The 23,944-nt window shown below is 44.8% G+C and overlaps 1 protein-coding gene across 2 annotated transcripts; it reads left to right on the top strand.

Moving 5' to 3' along the window:
* Window positions 1–67: 67 nt before the first annotated feature.
* On the top strand, window positions 68–22,945 carry LOC135373641 (uncharacterized). 2 transcript variants are annotated; one of them, XM_064606739.1, is made up of 6 exons: window positions 68–170; window positions 1,266–1,408; window positions 14,369–14,498; window positions 15,961–16,128; window positions 17,333–17,479; window positions 22,651–22,945. In XM_064606739.1, the coding sequence occupies exons 1-6, from the start codon at window positions 114–116 to the stop codon at window positions 22,834–22,836; spliced, it is 831 nt and encodes a 276-aa protein (XP_064462809.1). In that variant the 5' UTR covers window positions 68–113; the 3' UTR covers window positions 22,837–22,945. The 2 variants fall into 2 exon arrangements, with proteins under 2 accessions (XP_064462809.1, XP_064462810.1); XM_064606740.1 differs by lacking the exon at window positions 17,333–17,479.
* The last annotated feature ends 999 nt before the right edge of the window (window positions 22,946–23,944 follow it).

Consider the following 23,944-nt stretch of genomic DNA (forward strand, 5'->3'; position numbering starts at 1 on the left):
CTGGTGCATTAGTGGACGTGTTGGTGTTTCAGAAAAGCCAACGCTAATCAGGGCAAACTTGAAATTCCATCGCAGCGTACTGGCCAAAGATCAGAGACTTCGCTGTCCTGGACATGGAAGTCCGTCCAAGTGTTTCAACTCATGTCAGTCATGTCCAAGCATTTCTAACAGTAAGCCAGGAGATTTGTCTTACCCGTTTCGTTCGAAAAATTGTGCTGTCAAATAGGAGAGCTGACGCCGGCCCTGCACAAGGGGAATAAGGCTGCCGTGGTAGTTATCTTCTTTAGATTAGAGTGTCACCTTGGAGTCAAGGACGGATTAGGATATGGGGGGGATCCGAACGTCCCGACATCCCTCTTTCTGTCGTTACATAGTTTCGATTAACCTTGACTGTGCAGCAGCATGCTATGCACGACAGGACCCACTCCCCGCGCTCAGAAAAATCCTCGATCCTGCTTGTAGTACCTATGTCTTTTCCCGGCGTGCCCTTATTGTGTCCATCACCGTGAAAACGGTTTCATCGCGGCAGTTGATTCGCGCAGGAAAGTTATCATTGAAACGTAGCACATCACATGGAACATTGCCTGGAACATGGAACACTTGCCTGTTGTCCCGTTTCGTCCACGTGTTCGTGAACCTTCCATTTTTCTGTAACCGGTCTGTAGCCTAGATCACTACGTTCACATAATCCCCTCCACACTCTAACAAAGCAGCCATTCACTCCCGCTGTAGAAGCCCGTACGGACCCTTTCTTCCCTCCGGGCTGTTGACCCACAATTCGCATGAACCTTTAAACACGTCATACCTAACCCTTTTGAATACCATGCCAATGATGAGGACGGTGCCCAAAAGAACAACAGTCTCTGTTCGAAATATCGGCGGCTTCTGTCCTGAGGCAACTCCCTTCCTATGTAATAAACATAGTCCGTGAACTGTTGTCAGCATGTGGGCCCTTTAATGTCCTATTGGGAATATTACGGGGCGTCAAAAGGTGCGTTATAGTATCCTCCGCGTGATAGTCGACAATCCGTTACTTGATTCCTTTGTCGCGGATCTCTGAAGCTGATACATTGGTGTTTTGCCACAGGATGGAATTTTAAGCGCAGCGTGCGAAGAAGCCAGCATTACACAAACCTAACCATTCGTATACACTCGCTCATTTCAAACGCCAACTGAGTTGAGTGCCCTGCGCGTGCGTTTGTCGAAATTGCCCAATACCAACAATGACACGTTGTAGTTACTAGGTGTTGACTGACTTCTTTCAGGAAACGGACAGACTTCTAAATATCCATATGAGAGCAGAACCAACGCCAAGGAGGAACTTTGGCTACGTGCTTCTAGGTGTGGCCATACTCCGTGGAAGCCAACAACCAAGCACCCTCATGGCTAACTTCAATCAACTTGTACAGTGAGTAGACTATATGTGTCCGACGTGAGGGTCCAGGGTGCTGCTTATACGATATTCTTAGCGGCAGGCTTCGAAAGGATGGAAATGTTGCGTGATTACACTTGCACACACTTGATGGTTCAACGAAACCGCGTTCAAGTCATACGTACCAACACTCACATAAATATACTTTTTCTACCTGGTCGTTGCCCGAAGAGCCGCGGGTAAAACTCAGTTGCCCGTATTCACCAAGCCACTTAAACCGCTGTTTTAATGACGCCGGGACTAATCACGTAGTCTCTCCGGCTCTGGGGTCGGATTCACAAAGAGCTCGTGCGACGGAATCTGTCGTATCTCCGTTCGTACGGGAAAGTTACGACGAAGTGTAGATTCACGAAAAGCGCGCGTCGCAAAATCTTCGCAGCTTACGGCGGAATCCTGCGAGAGCTCCCGAGCAGTCTTACGAAGAAAGATGGCGGCGTATTTGGCAGCGGTGGATTTGGAGACGGCAAACAAAGACTCCGTAATACGCGCAACGCTTTGCACTTTGCAACAGAACCTTCGAGACCATCCTCGAAGTGACATTGATGCACTTTTTGCTTGGTAACCTTCAACAAATGCTTCAACTTTGTGCTCCGTAAAATCGGGTCGCAGGGATTTTTCAAGCATCCCCTATACCCCCGCTAAGACACCCCAACACCCCTCCAAATTTGTCTGCAAGAAAGGCAAAAGAAGCTTTAAAAGCTGCAAAACTGTGTGCCACACCGCTTACAAACACCTCACGCACCCCTCCCGAGACGGACATACTGGGAATATATTTGCTGTGTCATCGAACGCGTTTCGCCTGTGATTGCATGGCATCCATTATGGCTACCGAAAGATCGAGAGCACGTGTGCAGCAAAACATTTGGGGACGAACAACTTCGTCTTCTTCGAAGGGCACGACTCTTATTGGTGCGATTACAAATTTTCGTCATAGTCACCATAGCGAAAACATAGTCTCGCACCCTTTGGCTGTTTCTCTCCGAGGGGACGTGACAGGAAGCGAGCAACTTCCTATTCCTCGTTAAAGGGGGTACCCTCTCCACTACGGGTGTGTTCGTTTATTAAACTCGCGCGACCCGCGAGTCGGAGTCGTGACGTATGAGAGCCATCGTACGTCATCGATCTAGCGACCCGCCTCGAAAGGAGAGTCGCTGCGAGTCGACTCTTGTGAGCACCTCCAGTGTTCAGTCCTCGAATTTTAGAACGGGAGTTAGTGTCACGTGGGCGACGTCATGAGAGCGCGCCGTGGCATTTTCGCCCACCAAGAGTCTACTCTCTCGGCTCTCGAGTTGTTCGAGTCGAATAAACGAACGCAACCTACGATAGTTTTATGAATCGCGCTTAGACGCCGTCGTACGCGCGTCGCAGGCTACGGCGTCTTAGCGCATCTTAGCAGTAACTTACGATCGCGTTTGTGAATCCGACCCCTGAAGCTGAAACGCACGCGCACAATACACATTGTCACGAGCTGATTGAGGGGAGGAGAAAGTAGCTCACAATATGCTCAATTTTGCACGCAGCATCTGCAGACTGCTAACGTGGTATCGACATCATGACTACATGGGCTGCTTGACGCTCTACTGTTGAGTTTATATGCCCTGTGGAGGTTCTAATTTATCCATACAAATCTGTTGACACAAAACACTGCTCGCAATATTTGCTTGTATGCCTCTGCGGGATACTTCTACATGTACTTCTATCGATTAACCAAGTCTGATGTCCTAAAAACTGCTTGCTTTTTTTTTATCAAAATTTATCCAGTCGACATGACAGCAGCACCATGGTTTGATGCCGATAAGCATAACCCGATGTCACCAGCAGTAAATTGCGCCGAGAAACAAGCTCATAGCGATTTCGAAAACACAGTGCTTTCATAATGACACAGAACGCAATAGTGCTTTCCTAGGGAGCTTGCATCTTTCTGGGCAAGCAAACAAAGCTTTCAAAGGGATGTAGAGCTTCCTGCATGTGGTGCCTTTTCCAGAGTGAGACCTGAAATATTGTACCTTGTTAATGCACTACTTATTCTGGGACGTCACTCTTAACATTTCAAAGGCGAGCAACGTGTTCGATATTTATGCCTTCACATCCTGGGCAACATGTACATCCTCCTTTGTATAGCTGTAAAGTACATGGAGGTATAACTGCTCCATGCGACCACCCCCTTCTCCTCGCTCTTGTGACCTCCGTTTACACGACTGATTCATTTTTAAACAGGACGCACTTAACAGTATACGAGGAACACAAAGATCTTTCACAAGTACCGACGATCACTACATGTGCAACAAATCGTTAAATGTATCAACCAGAACCAGCAACGGCAGCACAGCAAACACTATTGTTAATGATGCATAAGAGAGGCACTAGGTGTTGTATTTAATCAATGTAATAAGGTGTTGTAGGGTTATGCATGTCGGCATCAATCCATTGTGCTGCTGTGCATGTCGACTGGGAAAAATTTTGATTAAAAAAAGCAAGCATGTCTTTAGGACTTGGTTATTCGATAAAAGCACATGTAGAAATATCCCGCAGAGGCATACAAGCAAATATTGCGAGCAGTGTTTTGTGTCAACAGATTTGTATGGACAAATTAAAGCCTCCACAGGGGCATATAAACTCAACAGTAGGGTGTCATAGTAGCCCATGTAGTCATGATGTCGATGCCACTGTTAGCAGCACAGGGTGCCCTGGTCGTATTCCTTCCCATTGAAAAGAGCGTGCAACCCTGCGCAAAGAACTGTGGGACGGTTCAGGCCTGACGTTTACGCAAACGTCATCACTCACATGATCAGTAAAATGGCGGCGCACATGATCGCCGGTGAACACGTTTGTAAACAATGTCACTTTTGCTTCTGTGATTGGATTCAAAAGCATGTTTTGATCGTACTGACAAGTTTGATCGAATGCAGCAACAGTTAAACATGATCCTCATGGATGTGGCCTCATAGTACACGGTGAAGTGTTGCGTACAGCGGCTAATTCCTTCGCAATATTTCCGCGGTACCGGCTGCCCGTTGATAAATAAACCTTGTTGTGAATGTATGTCATCTTTGTGTTTTACCTAAACTGAATGTGAAGTGTCCACAAAAAGAAAAAAAAAACGTCCCCTACCTCAGTCAGTTGGGCAGCCGCAGTAGTTTATCGCTTTACCGGGTTTTACCATGACATGGTGTTCCTGAAACCTTGGTTAGGAAGTTTGAGAGACAAGTTGGTAGTCCAGTAGTTACTAAATGAAGTGTTTACTGACGCAGGTTAAAGGAACAGTGCTGGGGAGACCCAGAACAAAAAGCAGCAACAAACTATTTACATGAGCCAACGTTTGCTCTTGACATACACTATGTGAAGTTTGTATTGTATCACTATATACAAGGCAACATGACCCAAGGGCAAGTGGGTGAAATATTTACAAACTATAAAACAATGAAAGGATGCTCTATATATATATACATTACTGTAGTAGAACAGAGTGTGTTACAGTAGTAACCTGTGAAGTGGTCTTAACCATAGATCGAGAAAGTGCCCGTCATAAATAACTCGTTACAAATTCAGTTACCCCGTGAAAAATATAACAGTTAATAATTATGTTCTTCAGCCTGAAATGTAACTTGCAGTTACTGAGTTACTTACACTTACCTTACTTCGAACAAAAAATAGGTAAATAGTATTTGGTAATAGTGTTAGGTAATTAGCAGCGCGTGTGAGCAGTTGAGCTAGACCTTGAGTTACCTGCGGAGAAGTACAATACGACTAGGTCGTTTTCATTTATGTCCAACAATAGACCTCTCCCTTTTTGTAAACAAATGACGTCATAGTGTTCGACACCGCTACAAATTTGGTAAAGTTGAACTACACTCGAAGCTAGAGGTGAACAAGGTCAACCCCGAAAGCCTCCGTCTTGATGATATTATGATGGTCCCAGAAAGGGATGCGACCTTCTGTCCTATTTTTCTTCCAGTAGGAGGCAGCAAACAAGTTCCCATTCGTGGAACCCAGCCCTCCCCTTCCGATTTGTCTCTGTCTACCAACATTATGATGACGTTTCTCTGGTAGGGGTCCATTCGAACGCTTTGCATCTTGCTCCCTGTGGGCACACAACGGGCCAGCTTCATTTCAATGGCAGCAGTTCTTACTCCCTGAATAGAATACTGTCATTGATTGAGCATCACGAAATGGTAAAAAATGGCATAAATGAACCGGAGGGAAAGCAAGAAAATATGTGGACGTGAGTGAAAAGTGAATTAAAAGTAACTTGGTACTTAACTTAAGTTACTCTGGCAAAGTTACCTAAAAAAGAAACGAGTTCCTCTGAAAGTTACCACGGCACAAAAGTACCGAGTTAAGTTACAAGTTGCCAAAAAAAAAGGAACTTTGTTACGGTAACGAGTTACTTGTAACGAGTTACCTCGAACTCTGGTCTTAACCGTGATACTGAGTACCTGCTCAATGCAATGCTTCTTGCAACAAACAAAACACTTCAATTACTCCCCCTTAAACTGTGTTAACTTTGTGAAAAGCTGCCTGCAGCGCTGTCTATGCAAGTCAGCAGTGGCTTGCCTGCTTGCATGATGTAATCGTACCTCGAGGTATTTTTGTGCTATACTCTTCACGATGTGATAGTAATGATTTTCCAGTGGACCCTGATCAAGCATATGTTGTTGCCGGAGTGATTGAAACACTTGACTTTCAAAAAGGGGTTCAAGCACACGAGGAAGCAGTTCACGCAACACTATGCTCGACGGCTGTCCCTTCTCATTTAGCGCCCCACGGAGAACTCTTTCTGATTTTCGACAAACGGCAATAACGTCTTGTGACGGAAAGACAGCTTCACCTTGCAGTCTTCGTAGTATCAAAGAGTGATATGGCCTTGGATCTGACATGGTTAGCGTTGGGACACATGTCTCACATTTCAGGTACCCTTGTAGGTAACGTGCAATATACCCTGCGATGTACACTACCACCCTCTCTCCAAAAACTGAGGGTTCACGTGAATCTGGGAAGTAGTCATGGTCCCGCAGGTCAGCCGGCACGACGTGGTCCTCTGTTGTCATGTTTCTTCTAATCGATGTTACATTAATGATGTCTTCTGATCGAGATGTATAGCTGCTGGCATGAAGAATTGCAATGTTTTCTAGTGGAAGGCAATTTCCCATTCCTGTTTCTTGTACTTCATTTTGGATGAGCAGTTTCTTGAATCCAGCTGCCAATTGTCGTGCTGTTGGGTTGTTATTCCATCCCCCCTGAGCTCGAAGTGTGCCAAAGAAGAGTTCCAAGTGATCTTGGCTGATCCTATGTGTGGGTAGGTACGTTATGGCACCCTTGGAAATCAGGTGCTCATAAACTTCCAAGGAGCTCTGGCAACAAACAAGGAATCCCAAGAATCCAGTTTTCCTGTTGCATTTTAGGAGAGCAGGGCCGGATATGCTTGTTCTAAGTGACGTGATGTACGCTGCCGCGCAGTTGAAGAGGTCACGAACATTTTCTATGTTTTCTGGACATAGGGGCTTCTTCCAATTCTTCTGTATCATGCTGCGGGAGTTTTGCACATCAAAAATGTCATTTACCATCCTAAGGAACTTCTCAGTGGCTTCCGAGTCACTGAACTCTGGAAGGAGGAGACTGCGGCATTCAGCTAGTGCATCAGCTACAGATGTGCTCATTACTTGGGCGGCCAGGTTACCCTTCATAGGCTGCCGCTGCCAGTTGATGTGTGCCACCCGCAGCCTATTTCCTGCATGCAGGCCTTCCCTCGCTTGCAGCAAATGCAGCTTCTCTATATATGCCCATGAGATAGTGTCTCCTTCATTATCTACAAAGGTTTCCTTGTGGGACAGGGCATTGCGGATTAGTTTTAGCATATGACATGCGTCCAAAAATGCACTTATTGGCTCACCAGTCCTCAGGGTGGGGGAAAGCTTGTCTTGAGGCCCTTTTCGTAGTCAAACGAGCAACCCAAGTTGCGAAGCATGGCAACGTTTGACGATGCCCCATCACAAGTGATTGACACGATGGTTGCACCTGCTTCATGTAAAAGTGATAATGCCTCGCGCACAAGGTGTGTCTTCTGCTCACCAGATAGCCATCAACTAAGAAATAGCCGATTGGCAGCTTCCACTTTTCCGTGATGGAAACAATCATCACAACAAATGCTTCTTTGGCTATTGCTGTATCATCGGTGGAGTCAGGCCCGAGGCTGACATAGCCGTATGTCCTCCTTCCATCCCACTCGACATGTTTCCTTATTGCCATTTCATCAACCATGAGGCTGCACACTGTAACTCTGCCTTTGCTGTTTTCATAAGCTGTCTTCATTCGGAGTGCTGTGAGGGCTTCTTTTGAGAATCCAGGTTCGCCGTCGATTGATTGATACCACTTCTTTATTGTCCGTGGATATGGCAGGCAGGTGTCGAAAGTGCTACGCACATATTTATAAGCACGAGGGGAATAAAAGTGGAGTGTTAAGGCAAAGGCACGTAACTCTGGGCTGTACTGACGTGGCACGGGTTTTCCTTCTGTTTTGCTGTTTGTCGTTTGAGGATGTCTTTGTGGGCTCCTGCTATGTTTTCTAAGCAGTCTGCATTTTCTTGCAGTAGTATGTTCTTGGACCTCAAGTCTTTTATTACATCTTCAAGGTGTGCCACTTTTTGCTTTATGCGTCGCTGTGCCTGCTGGAGAGCCTTTATCCTCTTTTTGCTGGCAGTGTGCAGCGATGCCACTCGTTTCACCTCCTTTTTCAAAAACGCCTTAACAGGTGTGTCCTCAGTAGCATGGCTGTCCTGGACAGTGAGCATGCAGTCGTCTTGTTAGACGTAAATTCATAACACACACACATTGAAATTTACCAGCTTCTCGCAATAAAAAATAAGTATGTATCATTTAACTTATAATTTTATATTTTCTACAGTGAAATTATCGTGCAAAAAGGCAGGTTACACGGTACATAATTATGCCAATCAATATTAGGTACCTCATTGTAAGTTTAATCAAAGGACCTTCAGAGAAATGTCTCAGCTTTCTTTACCGCTACGTTGTTGCAGTTCACATCCCCCCCTGCCTTTGTGTGAAGGGTCAGCTGCGTGTGTTTCCACCTGACTTTCAGTTTATAGGAACAGGCATGATTCATGATTGATTTGTACCATGCACATGATTAGAAGCAAACGAGATGCACTAACAGCTTGCGAGGGCTACGCAGATGGACAAGCTGGAGTGCTCTTCCTCTATGCCTCCCAATCCTACTTCCTAGAATAAATGACACAGACATGCAAATCAACAAAGAATAAATCAATGTAAGTATTTTATTTCATCATTGAGTGTACATCATAAATGCAATTCATTTTTCTCATGCTGTTAGTAAAAATCAGTCAAATCACAGATCTAAATCAATACATGCCATCAAGATGTCATGTTAGGAATTAGAAGAGAGGCAAACACATTGTGCAAACACATTTGATGGAATAGAAAGAGGCTGGTTTATAGCGCGTAGTACGCTCCAAGTAGGCTACGTAGATGCAGCCTGTACAAAATGTCAGCCGCCATCATACCCTCGTGATGAAAGATTTTTCTTCTAAAACGTAAAGGGCACAATAAACCCTTTAGTGTTCAGGGTACATCTTGCTCTCCCTTTCTCTTTTATTGTGTGCAATATGTTGTATTTAACTGCACTTAGTTATTAATTTCGAGGTAGTGGCCATGTCTCAAGACAGATTGGTATATCCTCCAATGACAAGAAGAACTATATGGTTTGAATGTATCCCCAACTGTAGTGGCACAAAGAGATTCTATGTTACTGTTGATATAAGCATGCCGCACATTCCCTCTGTGGTCTGAGATGAAACAGTAGCCCTCCTGATAGTTCTTACCAATATAATCCCTCTGGTAGGGGTCACAGGAGTGGAGGTGCTCGCAGTATCCTATGTGTCCGATAGAAAAATAAAATGCATGTATATACCTTGACTGCACTTAAATGTATAGCATCCTTTCAACTGTTTTGCTTTTGGTAGTCCTCACCAGTGAAATCCTTCTGCTAGATGTGGCAGCAGCATAGGGAGCATAGGTGATGGCACTGGTTTCCTGTATACACAAAGGAAAGGAAAAGATGGAGATCACCCTCAGCTATAGCTAAATGTACTGTAGAATTGTAAAAGCAGGTGTACACCAATAAAGAAGGCAAAGCATAAAAACGTTAGCATTCACAAAGCATCACTACTGTGTTTCCATACTTATAACCCCTTCATAGCAACAGTGTGGGCGAGTTGGTACATACTGGACACAAAATACACTGCAGAGACCGGACATGACTAGTCAAATGAGACGGATGATTCAAATTCATAATAGAGGTGGTAACAGTGTGCCTTCCATTACCCTCCTTTCCCACGAGACCCCAGTATGTCAACCACAAAATTGTTTTCATTCCTTCCCAATAAACCCAGTTGTTAGTCAGAGCTTCATTTGTCTACTCACGTCCTGTCTCTGCGCTGTTTTTTGTGCCAGTTTTATACTTAGGGAGTGACTTTTTCGGGTTCAATGCCTTTCTCAGATTCGGGGGGTAAAAATCAGGCGATATTTGTGCCTTTGTTATACATATATATAATTATATGTATAAATATATATAATTGTGCCGGGTGTTATCGGGTGTTTTTGTTTCTCCTCTTGTCTATTGAGTCCTTTCCTAATCTCTCTTTTTGTGTTTTTTTGCGGGATCGTGACCTTCCAGTGGTAATCCCTCGAAGGCATAGGAATGTGTTACACGTGGCGACCTTTGTTTGTCTTCAGTGGAAACGTCACTTGAGGATTCCATAGTGACTGGAGATCAGAAAGAAATCGGGTTTAACCCGAATTGGTCGTGCATCAGTTCGGGGGGAATAACCGGGCGGAATCGGTTTTAACCCGAAAAAGTCACTCCCTATTTATACCCCTTCTTCATTTATCTTTCACATTAACATGTTTCGGACACTTGATAGCCTTGTGGACATAATTATGTTTCGGCCCAGCTTACTGATTTGACCCAGGTATAAAAATAACCTTGGGTCATGTGTACCAATATGTAAATTTCCAAACACAAATCAACAGGCCGGTCCAAAACATTCAAAACAGGATTGCATTGAGCAGGAATTCTGACAGTTGACATTCTCACCAGTGAGGTATTCAAGCTTGAACAAGAAGCTTGAGGTGATGCATGTCCAGCTCGGACATATCCCTGCAAAATTTGATGAATGCAGTACTGTAGCACAGTTAACTCTGTGCAAGCATATGGAGAACCAGAGAAAGCAAGTACTTACTAATACGTCCTCATCTTCGAGCTCTGTAAATGGGTTGTGCAACGGGTTACAGTCAAAGCCCGTGCTTTCCTGCAGCCAAAGTAAATCACATATAATACAGGTTTGATGGTTTTAAGAAAGCATAAAAAAAAAAACGATTGTTCAGACCAATTAGATGCCGTTAGATGCCGATGTTAGAAATTATGGTGCTCTGTGCATATGACTAATATTTTGCATAGCTGAAAAGGCAGCAATTTATCTGTATAATGTAAAAACCCCGAGACTAAGGAACACGAAGGGACAGACACAACACCCTTCGTGTTCCCTAGTCTCGGGTTTTTTACATTATGCATCATCTTCACCAGCTCGCGTGCTTCCTAGCCATTTTTTCATAATTTATCTGTGCCCTGTTGTGACCCCATCAGATGAAAAGTACTGATAACCAAGCAGAACGTGCACAGTGACGTGCTTTGTTTCAGCACAATATAAGAAACAACATCGAGTCGTCTCACTTTGTGTTTGCTGGTTGACATGTTGAGTCACTCAGTTATCTCGATATCAGTTGTTTAACAGGAACCACACATTTTAGTGCAGCATGATTTAGCATCATAAAGCAAAATGTACTATACTTACATCACTCATCTCTGCACAGGAGCTGGACAATAAGTCTTGCTGTCAGGATAGAAATTTCAATGTGAGCTGACTTGTGGAACTCACAACAGAGTAAACTAAACTGTCTAAACTCTCAGGTAATAAGATGCACAAATAAATTAGCAATACGCTATGCAAGTAGGTCTCTGCACACGAGAGGGGAAATGTTTGGAAGACGACATGACAAAGTGAGTATCCTCTCCGAAGGCAACAATAGAGGACCACATGTGGACATGTAGTAAAATTATGACACTATATGGTGAAAGACGAAGCCACCTGGTACACAGTGTAATTGATGGCCCTCTTATTTTCGAAAAGGGTGGGGAAATAGGATGGCTCCACCGGCACGAGGAGAAAGGGGCGACCTAAGGGGCTGCGCAGATAGCTCACACGCTTGCATAGCATACAATGGCATACAAGTTGATGTGTAGAGACTACACTCCTTCACACAGTAAGATACATTATGCATACTGATTGTAGCAATAGTAGACAATGGATAGCAATGGTGGATAAGTTTTTTAGACTCTGTGTTAGTACTGCAAAGCAACTGTGGCTATGTGTGGTGTACTGAGATGGATAGATGGAGCGAAAGAGAACAGCACGAGGGAGTGGTAGAAAGGCTCTGCATCCTGTGTCGAATTCACAGGGGAAATGTTGCATGATGTAGCAATAATTGTCCAAATAAAAAATCATATACATGTTTGAGGACTTCAAGTCCTGTAGCTCACAGCACCCTGAGTGTGTACACGAAAGGGCCACTCACTTCATGTTCTCCCTCACAGGTTTCCTCTAGAGCAAGTTCCTCCTGTGTTCTGGCTGGAGCTGGGAGTTGCTCCTGTGCTCCACCAGGAGCTGTGACTAGTTCCATCTAGGAAACAACCAGTATGCCATACAGCAATTGCCACGACATAGCAGAAAAATACAGAATATAAACCTAAACGTATGAAGCACAAACACTGTGCAAGGAAATGCTGTGAACACTGCGTATCATGCCCTGAGAGTGTGAACATGAAAGTGACACTCACTTCATGCTCTGCTTCACATGCTGCCTCAGGTGCTGTTGAAAGCTGTGCTACCTGGAACATAACCGACATTATATGTGTGCCATAGGTAATGAAATATTGCTAGGGATTGGCAGAAAAATGTAGATCACAAGTCCATATCTCATGTGCTGCACTTTCTCGTCATGTTACTTAATTGAAAATTTCAATAAGGTTACTGCGCATGACCAAAACAAAAAGTATGTTCTCTGATTACAGAATTTGCTATTCAAGTTTTTTTCTTTCCTTTCTTTATTTTTGTCGACAATAACGCTCACTGATTCATAACAGGTTGTCACAATTTCTTGTACCGTTCAAACAATATTATACGCACTTTGGAGTACGGGAACGAGAGCACTCAAACGCACCTGCAGCTCAGGAGCAGACACAGAAGGATGAGCGATGGGCACCGCACCAGGTCTTAATCGAATCCGTGCTAACGATGTCCTGTCCCTGTCACGGTTCTGAAAGTGCTTGGAGCACACTACACTGTGTTTGCTGGGTGTCCATCCAGTTCTCCCAATGGCCTCAACCCAAGCTTCTCGAAGCGTAGGATCTCGTGGGAAACTGTAATCAATAAATAGAAGTAAAGTCAACTGTCGTACGATGTGCGACAAAACGCATATACTTACCAGTGAAATGTTACGCCCGAGGCTTTTGTTGCCTCGCCGGACCGGTGCTGACAGCCCATGTAGCAACAACGTCCCATATTTATTATTGTAAAGTGTTATTCACAACTTTAAATACCTAAAAGCCGCACAACGACACCAGACTAACACCACATAGTTGCGTTTGGCAAGTTGCCACCGATTGCCACACAGCATAGAAATCACGCCAATTTGTTTTCGTCGCCTTCCGTGCGCGCCGTATCGTCTGCTAGTGACGTCAGGCCTGGACAAGATGGCGGTTTTGCAAGGAGTGACCGCTTGGGGGTGGTTACAAGATCTGGGACTTCTGGCACCCCTGTGGTTAGCAGTGTGCAGATGCTGCGTGCAAAATTCAGCGAATTGTGGGCTACTTTCTCCCTCCCTTCAATCAGCTTGTGACAATATGTATAGTGCGCATAATCAGCACCGCCTTTGTTGCTGGAGGTAACAGCTGTTTGTGCGCGACCTCCTGTCAGCTTTGGATCGGAAAGCGACTTTGTGCTCAGTTACAGCTGCTCCGTGCTAGACCGGCTTTAAACTACCCCCCCCCCCCCCTAGTTTAAATCAGTCCTATGCGAATACATGCGAGTTCGACCATTACTAGACTGCCGGGTTTACGCCGTGTGAACGGCGAAAAAAAATGACATTGAGGGCAGGTATTCATTGGAGTGCAACAACATCCGCCTTACGAACGCTTCTAGTCTACAGGTAAGTCTAAACTTACCTGTAATTCGCCAAAAAATTTCCGGCGAAGCGTAGGTTAGGCCTATGCACTGTGCACACACTCTATGGAGGCCGCCAAGGGCCTCACGGCAGTCGGCTTAGAACAGCAGGGTGGTGATTGGTGGTTTGCGGACGAAGTTCTCAGACGTCACTAAACCAGTGACTCAGTGGGACTGCTGAATACGGGAAAGTAAATTCATTCTTCCCAGACAATAAACCGCATCGTCTGCGTGTCATCAGACGCCAGACAATGATGGATAGCGTGGCAAAACCAATCTGAAATGGCGTGCTCACCCTGCGGTTTCCTAGTATCTGGTACCATCTCCACCACCACACACTAACAGCTGCGACTTCGCCCCAATTTCCAGCTACTGATAATTTTTACTATGTATCCTAACGTATGCATTGCATTGTCGTGGTCATCACGTGCGTCCAGGTTCGTACTGTGCGTGTGTGGACGGTGTGGACAAACATTACTGTTCGGTTGCCGCTATTCAATGGAATAGGCTCCCTAGTGCGCCGAAATGAATGTCTCGTAAGTCTTGCGCCGATGTCTACCAGCTAGAGAATCTGCGGTATGGGCTTCTGGCTGCTTCTCATGATAGAATTTTCTGTTTACAGAGTAATTAAGCCAGACGCATTGGTGTACCGAACGACTCTCAATCGTAATATAACGGACCCAAACGTATGCAGGGCTACAGGACCGTCACCCTGGCAGGGACCTGGCATGCCGTCTATGCAGTCATCATTCGTAAGCAAAGTTGTCTACTGTTTGGAAACGGGACAATCCGTCGCGTGGGTACTATTACACGATGGAAATAGTGCCACTCGCAATATGACATTGGCGCGGTTTCACCAACGCTGCTTAGCTTCGAACTAAGGTCAAGGGTAGCTAAAAACTAAAATTAACACTTTAATTACTTTTAGCAACATTAGTCAGATATGTGCTGAGTGTTTTAGTGACTACTCTTGATGAAGTGAAGTTGAGGGTTACAATCAAGTTCAGGGACTGCTGATCTCGGTTGAAATGTTAATCTGTGCTGGTGAAACCGGGCTACAGTAAAATATACAGTCGCAGACCCAGACCAGAACGCTGGCAGTCTGACCGACCTTATACGGAAGAACATTTATAGCAATTGCGTCGTCTACTTGATAGATAAATGCGCGTGGGAAACATGCACAGGGAACTGGAACGATTCCCCAGTCAACTGACGGAGACGCTGTTATTGCCGCAAACAACTGTTTCTATGAGTGAGCCGTGCACAGCTGGACAGAACAGTTGTGAGCCAGAGATTTCCCTACACCCCCCTCAAGGGGGGGGGGGTATACACCCTCCCTGCATTTTTGGACCCCCCCCCCCCTGAAATTCCTCAGGTCACACCACCCAACTCGGCCACCAACACATTCTAGTAGTAAGTCCGGCGCAGCGAATTACATCCTGTACTATCAAACTTGGTCTGTAGGACCACAGTGATGCAGATGATCCTACCATGCATTTGTCCAAATTCATCTGAAAATCACTGTTCCATTCATATAGTACGCGCATAAGGGGGAAAAAGCGTTCGGGCATGCAAACTGAATGTGGATCACAAGGAATCATTTGCGCCCAACTCAATGAAGCGAGGTCTTCACCGTTCGTTGCTAGGTATTCATTGAGTTTCGTGAGCCAAGGTGAAAGTCTTTTTTCTTTGTCGGTCGTGCGATTATGCATCTTCTGCACTGTGTTGTAACGTATTAACATGTACAAATAAAACGGGAAAGCTCCGCAGATATGTCACCTTTGTGCCACGATTATTTCCGTGTCTAAGAAAAATTTCGTAAGTGGAACCTTCACCAAGTATACCCCCCTTGAAAGCTCGGCACCCCCTCAGCAGTGAATTTCTGGGGAAATCACTGGTTGTGACGAGCAGGTTAGTACGCGTCGTGGGCCAACTTCACAGGTAACTGTGCCGACATGCGTCTGGAAGGTCTGCAGGAAAGCCGGAGAGAGCACATCCGCCAGAGGATTCATTCCCACGGCCTCAACCAAACAAGCCAACCAGCCATGCTATTTGGTCTTTCGGCAAAGATCGAGGCGCGTTCCAAGGCAAAAGAAGGGCAAATGCCACGAGTTTTGCTGAATGAGGTGTTCATACGCTCTTAGCTAAGCAAGATGTGTGCTCACCCCATGCATATAAGTGTTGATGTTGAAGCTACCATTACTGTTCTTGCAGGTTGAGTCGTTGTCATTCAGGCATGTGACTGGGTTCCAACGGCTGCCTTTGAAAACAGCGGAATTGCTCTCTTTTAGCGCTGCGGCCCTTATAACTGCCTACACGGATCCTTATACACCACTCACTGATCCATGCCGGAGTGTCACCCAGGCGAATCCAAAAGAATTGGTAAGCCGAGATTGACTGTCATGGTTTGGACAGTGAACGTTATAGGGGTAAGGAAAAAGGACCTCGAGAAAAGGTGGCAAGAACGATACACAGAATACAGAATCCTCACTTCGGTTGTGTCGTTTTTGTTCCGTGTCGCTTGGTCTTTTGCCCCTTAATCGTTATCCCAGTCAGTCTACGCCCTACATCGCCTTCTAAGGGAAAGGAGACACATTCCCCAGTGGCCAAAAGGATAGCGTCACCAGTCAGGCTTTTAGTGACAGGTGTCCTCGTTGAAAATGAGGAATACTAGATGCAGCATTGTTCTATGGGGAAACGAGAAGCACCCAACGTCTGCCGGAAAAAAGCAGTTTGGGAAACAGACAGCGAATAACACACTCCGAATGACACACGTGAACTTCGTGTTGGCCAATGCGGGCTCTCGCCACACTCTCGGTGCGAATGTGACTACACCTTATGTAGTTACCGTAACGCACTGCCCGGTTGTGTCGAGGCTGGGTGAAAAAAGTGTTATGCCTGCCCGGATTCTGGCAAAAAAGAGAAAGAAAATGGCAAGGAAATGACTAGGCGAGTTCTCCATTACTATATTGCGGAGAAAACTGGAAGCAGACGAGACAAGCGTCTTGGCTGCTCTCCCGTTAGCGTGCCCTACTTCACGTCCTGAGGTCCTCAGCTGCAGAGGGAGCCGAACATTACCATATTGTTCCCATAAAATTAGTGATTTTTTATGTAAGGGTTGTCTGCATGTAGCGTGGCGACATGTTGCACGTACCACAGTGTTGGATAGCGGGTGATTTCGACCAGCTGGGGTTCATTTGACGAGCGTCGTAAATCTCCGACAGACGGTGCTGAAATCAATGTTTACCTCTTCCACATTGCTACAGTCCTCGGTCGACTTTCCACACGTTACCGATTCAGCTACCGAGGACGGCTATCTTTCTCGTGCACACGTTTCGTGATGGAATTGTCTTTTTAAGTGTGACGTGAAAGGCGTTTTCACTGTCACAATCCTGTTTCGAACATCATCATGGGCTATGTTCTCAGAGATCCGGCAGAGAAATTTAGTTGGAAGGTTGGGTTGGTTCGTGAGCGATTCCAGTAGTGTATGCGTGTTCTAAAAACGCTAAATGATAATGTATGCCATTTGATCTGTTGCACTAGTTTTGTAGTAATGCTGGCTTTTACCTTGAGTCCGTATTTTCAGGTGTGCCAAAATGGACGATATCATGATATAGTGACCAACCGTAATATGTACCTTGAAACCGACACCATCCGATTCGACGAATGGGGCGGTACGTTTGACACCACTATCATAGTAGCGTACGACTCGGATTGCACTATGTCGACAAAGGTATGTATACCATTGCGAAGGTCCTCCATCTTACCACAGCCAATGCGTGTATATATAACTGTATAAGTGTATATAAAAGTGTATATTTTATATTTATATTATAAATGTGTATATAAATGTCTATAAAAGTGTATATTTTATATTCCCTTATTCTCTCTTACACTGTATCTTTTTACATTTCTGGTGATTCGCTTATACAGGGTGCCCTAGGTAAATGCGAACATCATCTTTAAAAAAAATATATGCATCACTTTTTCCGAGGTGCCATATAGCATATGCTGAACGGTGCTCCTTAGAAGGGCATTAGTAAACTCCTAAGGCAATGTCTTAATTTACTTGCAATAATTATCTTTTAATTATTATTATTATTATTCTTTTCAGAAAAAGAAATCCGTTCGGTAGATCATCCGCACAAAAATCGTGATAGAACAGTTTTTTTTTGTTCATTGCGCATCTCGGAGACGCGTCTTTCCTTCACTCCCAGTATGAGAGAGGGAAAGACCACGCATTCGGCTCTTGCGAGCTGGAAGAACATTAACATAAAACAGAAAATGCAACCCAACATATGGGCAGTTCCGGTGTCATAGGGTGCATTTGTTTTGTTTCTGCAAGTTAGAGCTCAACTTGGACGCATGAGACACTGCGCTCATTCACCTTTCACACTGGGGGTGATGGAAGACGCGTCTCCGAAGATGCGCGAGGAACAAAATGAAGAAGAAATCGTGTTTCTTCACGATTTTTTTTTTTTTTTTGCGAACGATCTATCAAATGTTTTTTTTTTTTTTTTTTTTTTAAACTGCTCTGGTATCAGGTGACCGATGGGACCAGGTGCTCTCATTCGGACAACTTCGAAGCTGCGCTCTTATTTCGAGTTTGCTAATGCCCTCCTAAGGAGTACCCTTCAGCATATACTATATTTCAATTGATTTGATCTCTGAGAAAGTGATATACATATATTTTTAAAAATATGTTAGGTGCGGCACCCCATATTCAGTGTATGTCACAAGCCTCTGTGGGGCAAATTCTAAACGATAGTTTCTAATTGTGTATTCTAGAGAAGCGCCGTGCCAAATGGCGTATTTCATAAAACGCAACATCTCAGGGGTGTGCTCCACAGCGGTGTTTGTCAGCTTTTTGCCTGAAAAAGGGTATTCATTTGCAGACACTCTATGAAGGGCGTAGAAAATTTTCTGTGCTCTTCGTGTGACTGCCACGCTGCCCTTGCGTGTCGGTATATCTCGGGCAATTATCCGAGATAGGCTTGACTACTTAATGAAATAAATGAGTGGATCGATGAAAGAGGTGAGCCTATGGGTCACGCAGACAGGCCTTCCGACAGGTGGCTACGAAGGACTCTGCTCGCTGTCGGTGCGCGCGCCCTCGAGGCCCCATCTGTGAAGAGCACAGCGTATAACCCGGGAGTACCTACGAAATTAAAGCAGTACGCTGAAAATTCGAGAGAAAGGAAAATGTGCGCGTGCTGTTGCATCATGCTGCCCACTTATCATAATGTTGATAATCAGCTAACAACGAACGAGCGTGAAGTTGTCCCACTCAGCAGTTGGCAGTAATGTTTTCGCTTTTAATGTATGGTAAAGGTAGCGCCTCAACGTACACGAAGAAAATGTCACTCGACGATTCTCCTGTTGTGGCACGTTACAAGAAGGGTGCGAACTTTTCGCTACAGCATCTTGGTTGTCTTGGATTTCATTATACACTCCGTCCCACGCTGCTCGTAGTGAATGAGTGGAACTTGTGTGCGCACGTACACGTCCTTAGTATTCTTTTCGGGGAATAAGTTTCGCACGTAGTGGCAGTGACACGCTGAGATTTAATACCCCAAACAGAACAAAACCTCCCGGGGTGTTCCTGTGGATATCATTTCACGGAAATTCGGATCTCCCTGGGAGACAGACATTTTTCCGACGGACGTTCCCCACATCTCCGAGTGGCCACGGTTCGGACTTCCCACATATATCCGTCGTTTGTCCTCACAGGATGTTACATGGGGATGTCTGGACATTGCACGGACCTACTTATGTACATGCACATGTTGTGTGGATATGCAAACATCCGTAGAGGAGAAAGGCATTTATCCTCAGTTTTCGTAGAAATCAGCATTTTTCTGCCTGCCATTTTGTTTTAATCCCCGCCTCCGCACCTTTTAATTTCTGTTGCTCCTCTTTGTTTCTCGTACATGCCATGACGGAGAACGAACGCAGCGTTTTAATCAGAAAAAAAATATATATATATAAAAGCTCCGACAGGACCACCCAGTCCCAGAAGCTCACTTCGAAAGGCAGTGCCATTTCCTTCCAAAGAGAGAACAGATACTATATACTGCTTGTCTCCCCGTATCCCCGTATTCCAGATACCTTCTCGCCTGTGAATCAAAATGATGGGTGAGGTGACTAAGCTTAATTCGATTACGCACGCATACGAAAACGAAGTGAGAAATTGCTCGGTGTATTAACTCGCTTTCAAGATAACGTCTGTGTTTCCTACTCGTTTTGGTTAGAGACATTCAGCCGGTACATTGAGAGTCGATCTTCGCAGTGCTACATCGCCACCCGTTTCTCTCTCTCCCGCAATAAATGATCCGTGTAACATCCCGACACTGATCTAACCCCCAGTGATGGCCAGTAGTTAACTACATGTAGTTAAACTACTAGTTAAACTACCAGATTGTAGTTAAAAAGTAGTTATCAACTACTTGCAGAAATGTAGTGGCAACTACTAGTTAAACTACTATTTTAAGTAGTTAACTACAGTAGTTAGGTTACTGAAGGTGCCAACTACTTCCGATTTTGCCGCAAGCTTCAGGGCAATATTGTGCTTCCGACTTTTAGCTTTTAGCTACTTGTTTGATGAGAACAGATGTGCAGAGCAATTGTGTCGTGCATGTGTACTAAATCTCCACTTATAATGCTTGTCCAGTGAGGCCTCATTTGTTGTGAAATAATTCTGCAACTTAGTTTATCGCGTAGGCACAGAAAGAATCCCGCCACAAGCTTTGTATTTGACGATCGTAGCAATGGCTTGAGCCAAAGTTTATCATTGCTTGTGATTCATATTTAGGTGTCCAAGAACACTACAAGGGATTGTTGTTGATGAACAACATTAAGTAGTTATGGATGTAGTTAAACTACATTGCAGTAATTAGAGAAGTAGTTTTAACTACTCCCCTGAAAAGTAGTTGAACTACTAGTTAAACTACTCCATTTTGAAGTAGTTAGTAGTTATAGTTAAACTACTGTAGAAGTAGTTAGTGGCCATCACTGCTAACCCCTACAATTCATGAAACAGCCGCGACAGGACATCCTGTGGATACAGATCCTGGGACGTCCATGTATGAGGCTCCCAGTGATATCCGACGGATATACATTTCCAGATATGGACCATGGGATCTGTTTCGGACGTCCACAGGAGAAAGTGTTCTGTCTGAGTGGATTTGGGACAATATATCAATTTAAGTGGAAAAGTTAAACATTATGGTATATGCTCTGTACGTCATGTAATTAGCACGTAATGAGCATGTAATAGCATTAGCATGTAACTAACTGCGGCATTTTCGAAAACATAGCGATACATGCTATTACGTTCAGAGTGTTTGAAATTGTCATGTATCTGGTACCTAAAAAGGTGTGTGACACTAACAGCATACACCAACAACTTTATTTTGCGTCTGTTATAATGCGTCTGTATTCGTAATGTTACGTTCCAAACATAATGCAAAAGGGATCGAACAGCGAAAGCAACCGAAAACGAGCACGGTTCAGTGCAGGTGCACAAACGTGCAGGTGCTCTACCTCTGCACATGCAGGAACCGCTTAAGGAAAACACATACAAGTTGCACTTGAACAGTATAGCTGTCTGACTTTGTCCGAATAGCGTCCCTATACCCTACTGCGTCTCTATATATCAGGTATAGATTGAGAAGTTACCCGTCAAAAAGAACTGGTTACAAGTTTCCGTGTGCGAAATGAAACTAAGTTAATCACGAAGTTGTTCAGCATGAAACGAATTTGCAGTTACTGAGTTACTACCAAGTTATTTCCAAGTTACTCCGGACACAAAAGAACATTGCGCAGGTGCAGACGTTGTGTTGCCTGCGGAGGAGTGCAACACGTTTATGTTCAACACACGTTTATTTCGTTTATGTCCAACAATAGACCTCTCCCTGTTTGTAAACAAATGACGTCGTAGTCTTCGACAGCGCCAAAATTCGGTAGAATTCAACGACCCTCGAAGCTAAAGGTGAACAAGATCGCGCCCGAAAGCCACGGTCTTGAGGAAACTACGACATGGTCCCTTGAAGGGATGCGACCCTCGGGCTTACTTTTCTTTCAGTGGGACACAGCGAACAAGTGTCCGTTCGTGGAACCTAGCCAGCCTTCCGATTTGTTTCGATTTCATTCTGTCCACCAATGTCATGATGGCGTTTTTCTTAGAGGTCTACCCGAACGCTTTGCGTCTTACCCCGGGTGGGCGCACAATGGTTCAGCTTCATTTCAATGACAGCGGTTCTTACTTCCTGAATAAAATGTAATTGATTGAATATCACGTTTTATGGCAAAAAAGAAACGCGATAAAGGAACCGGAGAGCAAGCAAGAAAATATGTGGACGTGAGTGAAAAACGAGTTAAGGTAACTGATAACTTAACTTACTTACCTGAAAAAGGAACGAGTTCCTCTGAAAGTTACCACGGCGCAAAAGTACCGAGGGAAGTTACAAGCTACCAAAAAAACATAGTTACAGTGAGTTACTTCAAACTCTGCTATAAGGCGAAGACTGTTCTGATTGCTTCAGATAACGGGCATACCTCCCTTCTATTCGGAATATTCGTCCTTCTAGAATTACAAGCACTAAAGTGGGAGGTGGGTGCCTATGAATGATGGTGTGGTGGCAAGACAAGGGGAAAGAAGGGTTCTTGAAGGGACAAGTTGTGTGTGTGTGTCCCTTGTCCCTCGTCTCGGGGTTTCGTTAACATGAATGGATGTCGGTTGGCGAAAAGTCCGGATATAAAATGTGGACGCGGAATTTTTCCGACTCTGAAAGAGTATTCTTCGGAGACGTAATTCGTATAAACTCACTCATTCCCTCAAATATGAGGAAGCAAATTACGAGGAAGCATTACGACCTGCTGACAACATATTTTTTCTCTTGACAGATGTGTCTGTCTTTCAATACCTATGGCTTCACGGGCGGCTACGTCATCTTTGACGTCCACTTCCACTACGTGTGTTCAGCACCTCCAGCATTCGTAGATTCCAAGGGTGACTTTGGCGTTGTGAAGTGGGCAAAAGTTAATATGCACAAGAACTACGCCGGGTTAGATTGCGAGAAGCTCTGCTGATAAGCTCATGGGCAAAGAATGTGATTATCATTTGGATGCGGAGTATTGTTTACATGGCCGTGAAGCAATCTGATGTGATATGATGCAATATATGATGTTCCATCCATGACTCCTGCCAGTAGTATTCCTGCCGTGTTAGACAGCGTAGGGGCTGTGTTATGCTGCCTCGCGTGATGGCTGAGCCAAAGTCTTAAGCGAAACCTGGAAAGCCGAAGTCCATAAGTATGGACTCTAATATAAAGCTATGAGAAGTGTCGCCTCTGCATTTCCGTTATGAGTACGGCCATGCGGATATCCTCGCGTAGACAGTACGTATATTGCAATACCATAGGGCAATGGCCGTTCTATCCTAAAAATCGTGAACCCCAATTTTGCTATGGAAATGAATGAGCCAGGGAATGAATGGACCATGGTAGGTTTCACTTCATATCCTGGTGGGGTTAAAACATCCAAAATTAATTCGAATAGAGAATCCCGTATTGGATGTGATTCGCTTCGGTATTCAAAAGAAGGCGAAAATTCGCATATATGCGATACTGCGAACGACCCAAATCATGTCACATAAAATGAGAAAGCCCATGCCCAAGCTCAAGCCCAAAGCGGAGTGGGGCAGTAACGACATTTTATAGTTTTCGGTATCGACCAATCGGTCGACACTCCCGCGCACAGAGGTTTCTCCTTTCTGCCCTTTCAGACGAAGAGATTTTCTCCTGGCCGATACAGTGAGCTTTACTCTATACAGGGTGTTTGACGAAAATCCCCCGGCTGGATAATTCATGAACAGGTGGCGTTATCGAAGAAATTTCTTTTTGGTAAATTTCCTTAGGGCATCGGCTATGAACTGAGTAGTGAGCGGGCCTTTGCATACGCTCATTTATTAAATTTTCACTTCGCACGCTTACGGAACCGCTGTTTTACGTATCGGGAAATATTGCAAGAAAAAAGCCGCGTCGACACTTGTTGATTTTTCGATTAATTCATTGGTTTCGGCTTACATATTTCTTGCGTGGAGCAGCGCACCAATGCGCTCTTTGGATCAGCTATCCGGCTATCAATTTCATATTCATCCGCCTGTTTGACACACGGGGGTGACGAAAGATAAGTAACA

This window comes from Ornithodoros turicata, unplaced genomic scaffold (genome assembly GCF_037126465.1).
Source record: "Ornithodoros turicata isolate Travis unplaced genomic scaffold, ASM3712646v1 Chromosome28, whole genome shotgun sequence".
NCBI lineage: Eukaryota > Metazoa > Arthropoda > Arachnida > Ixodida > Argasidae > Ornithodoros > Ornithodoros turicata.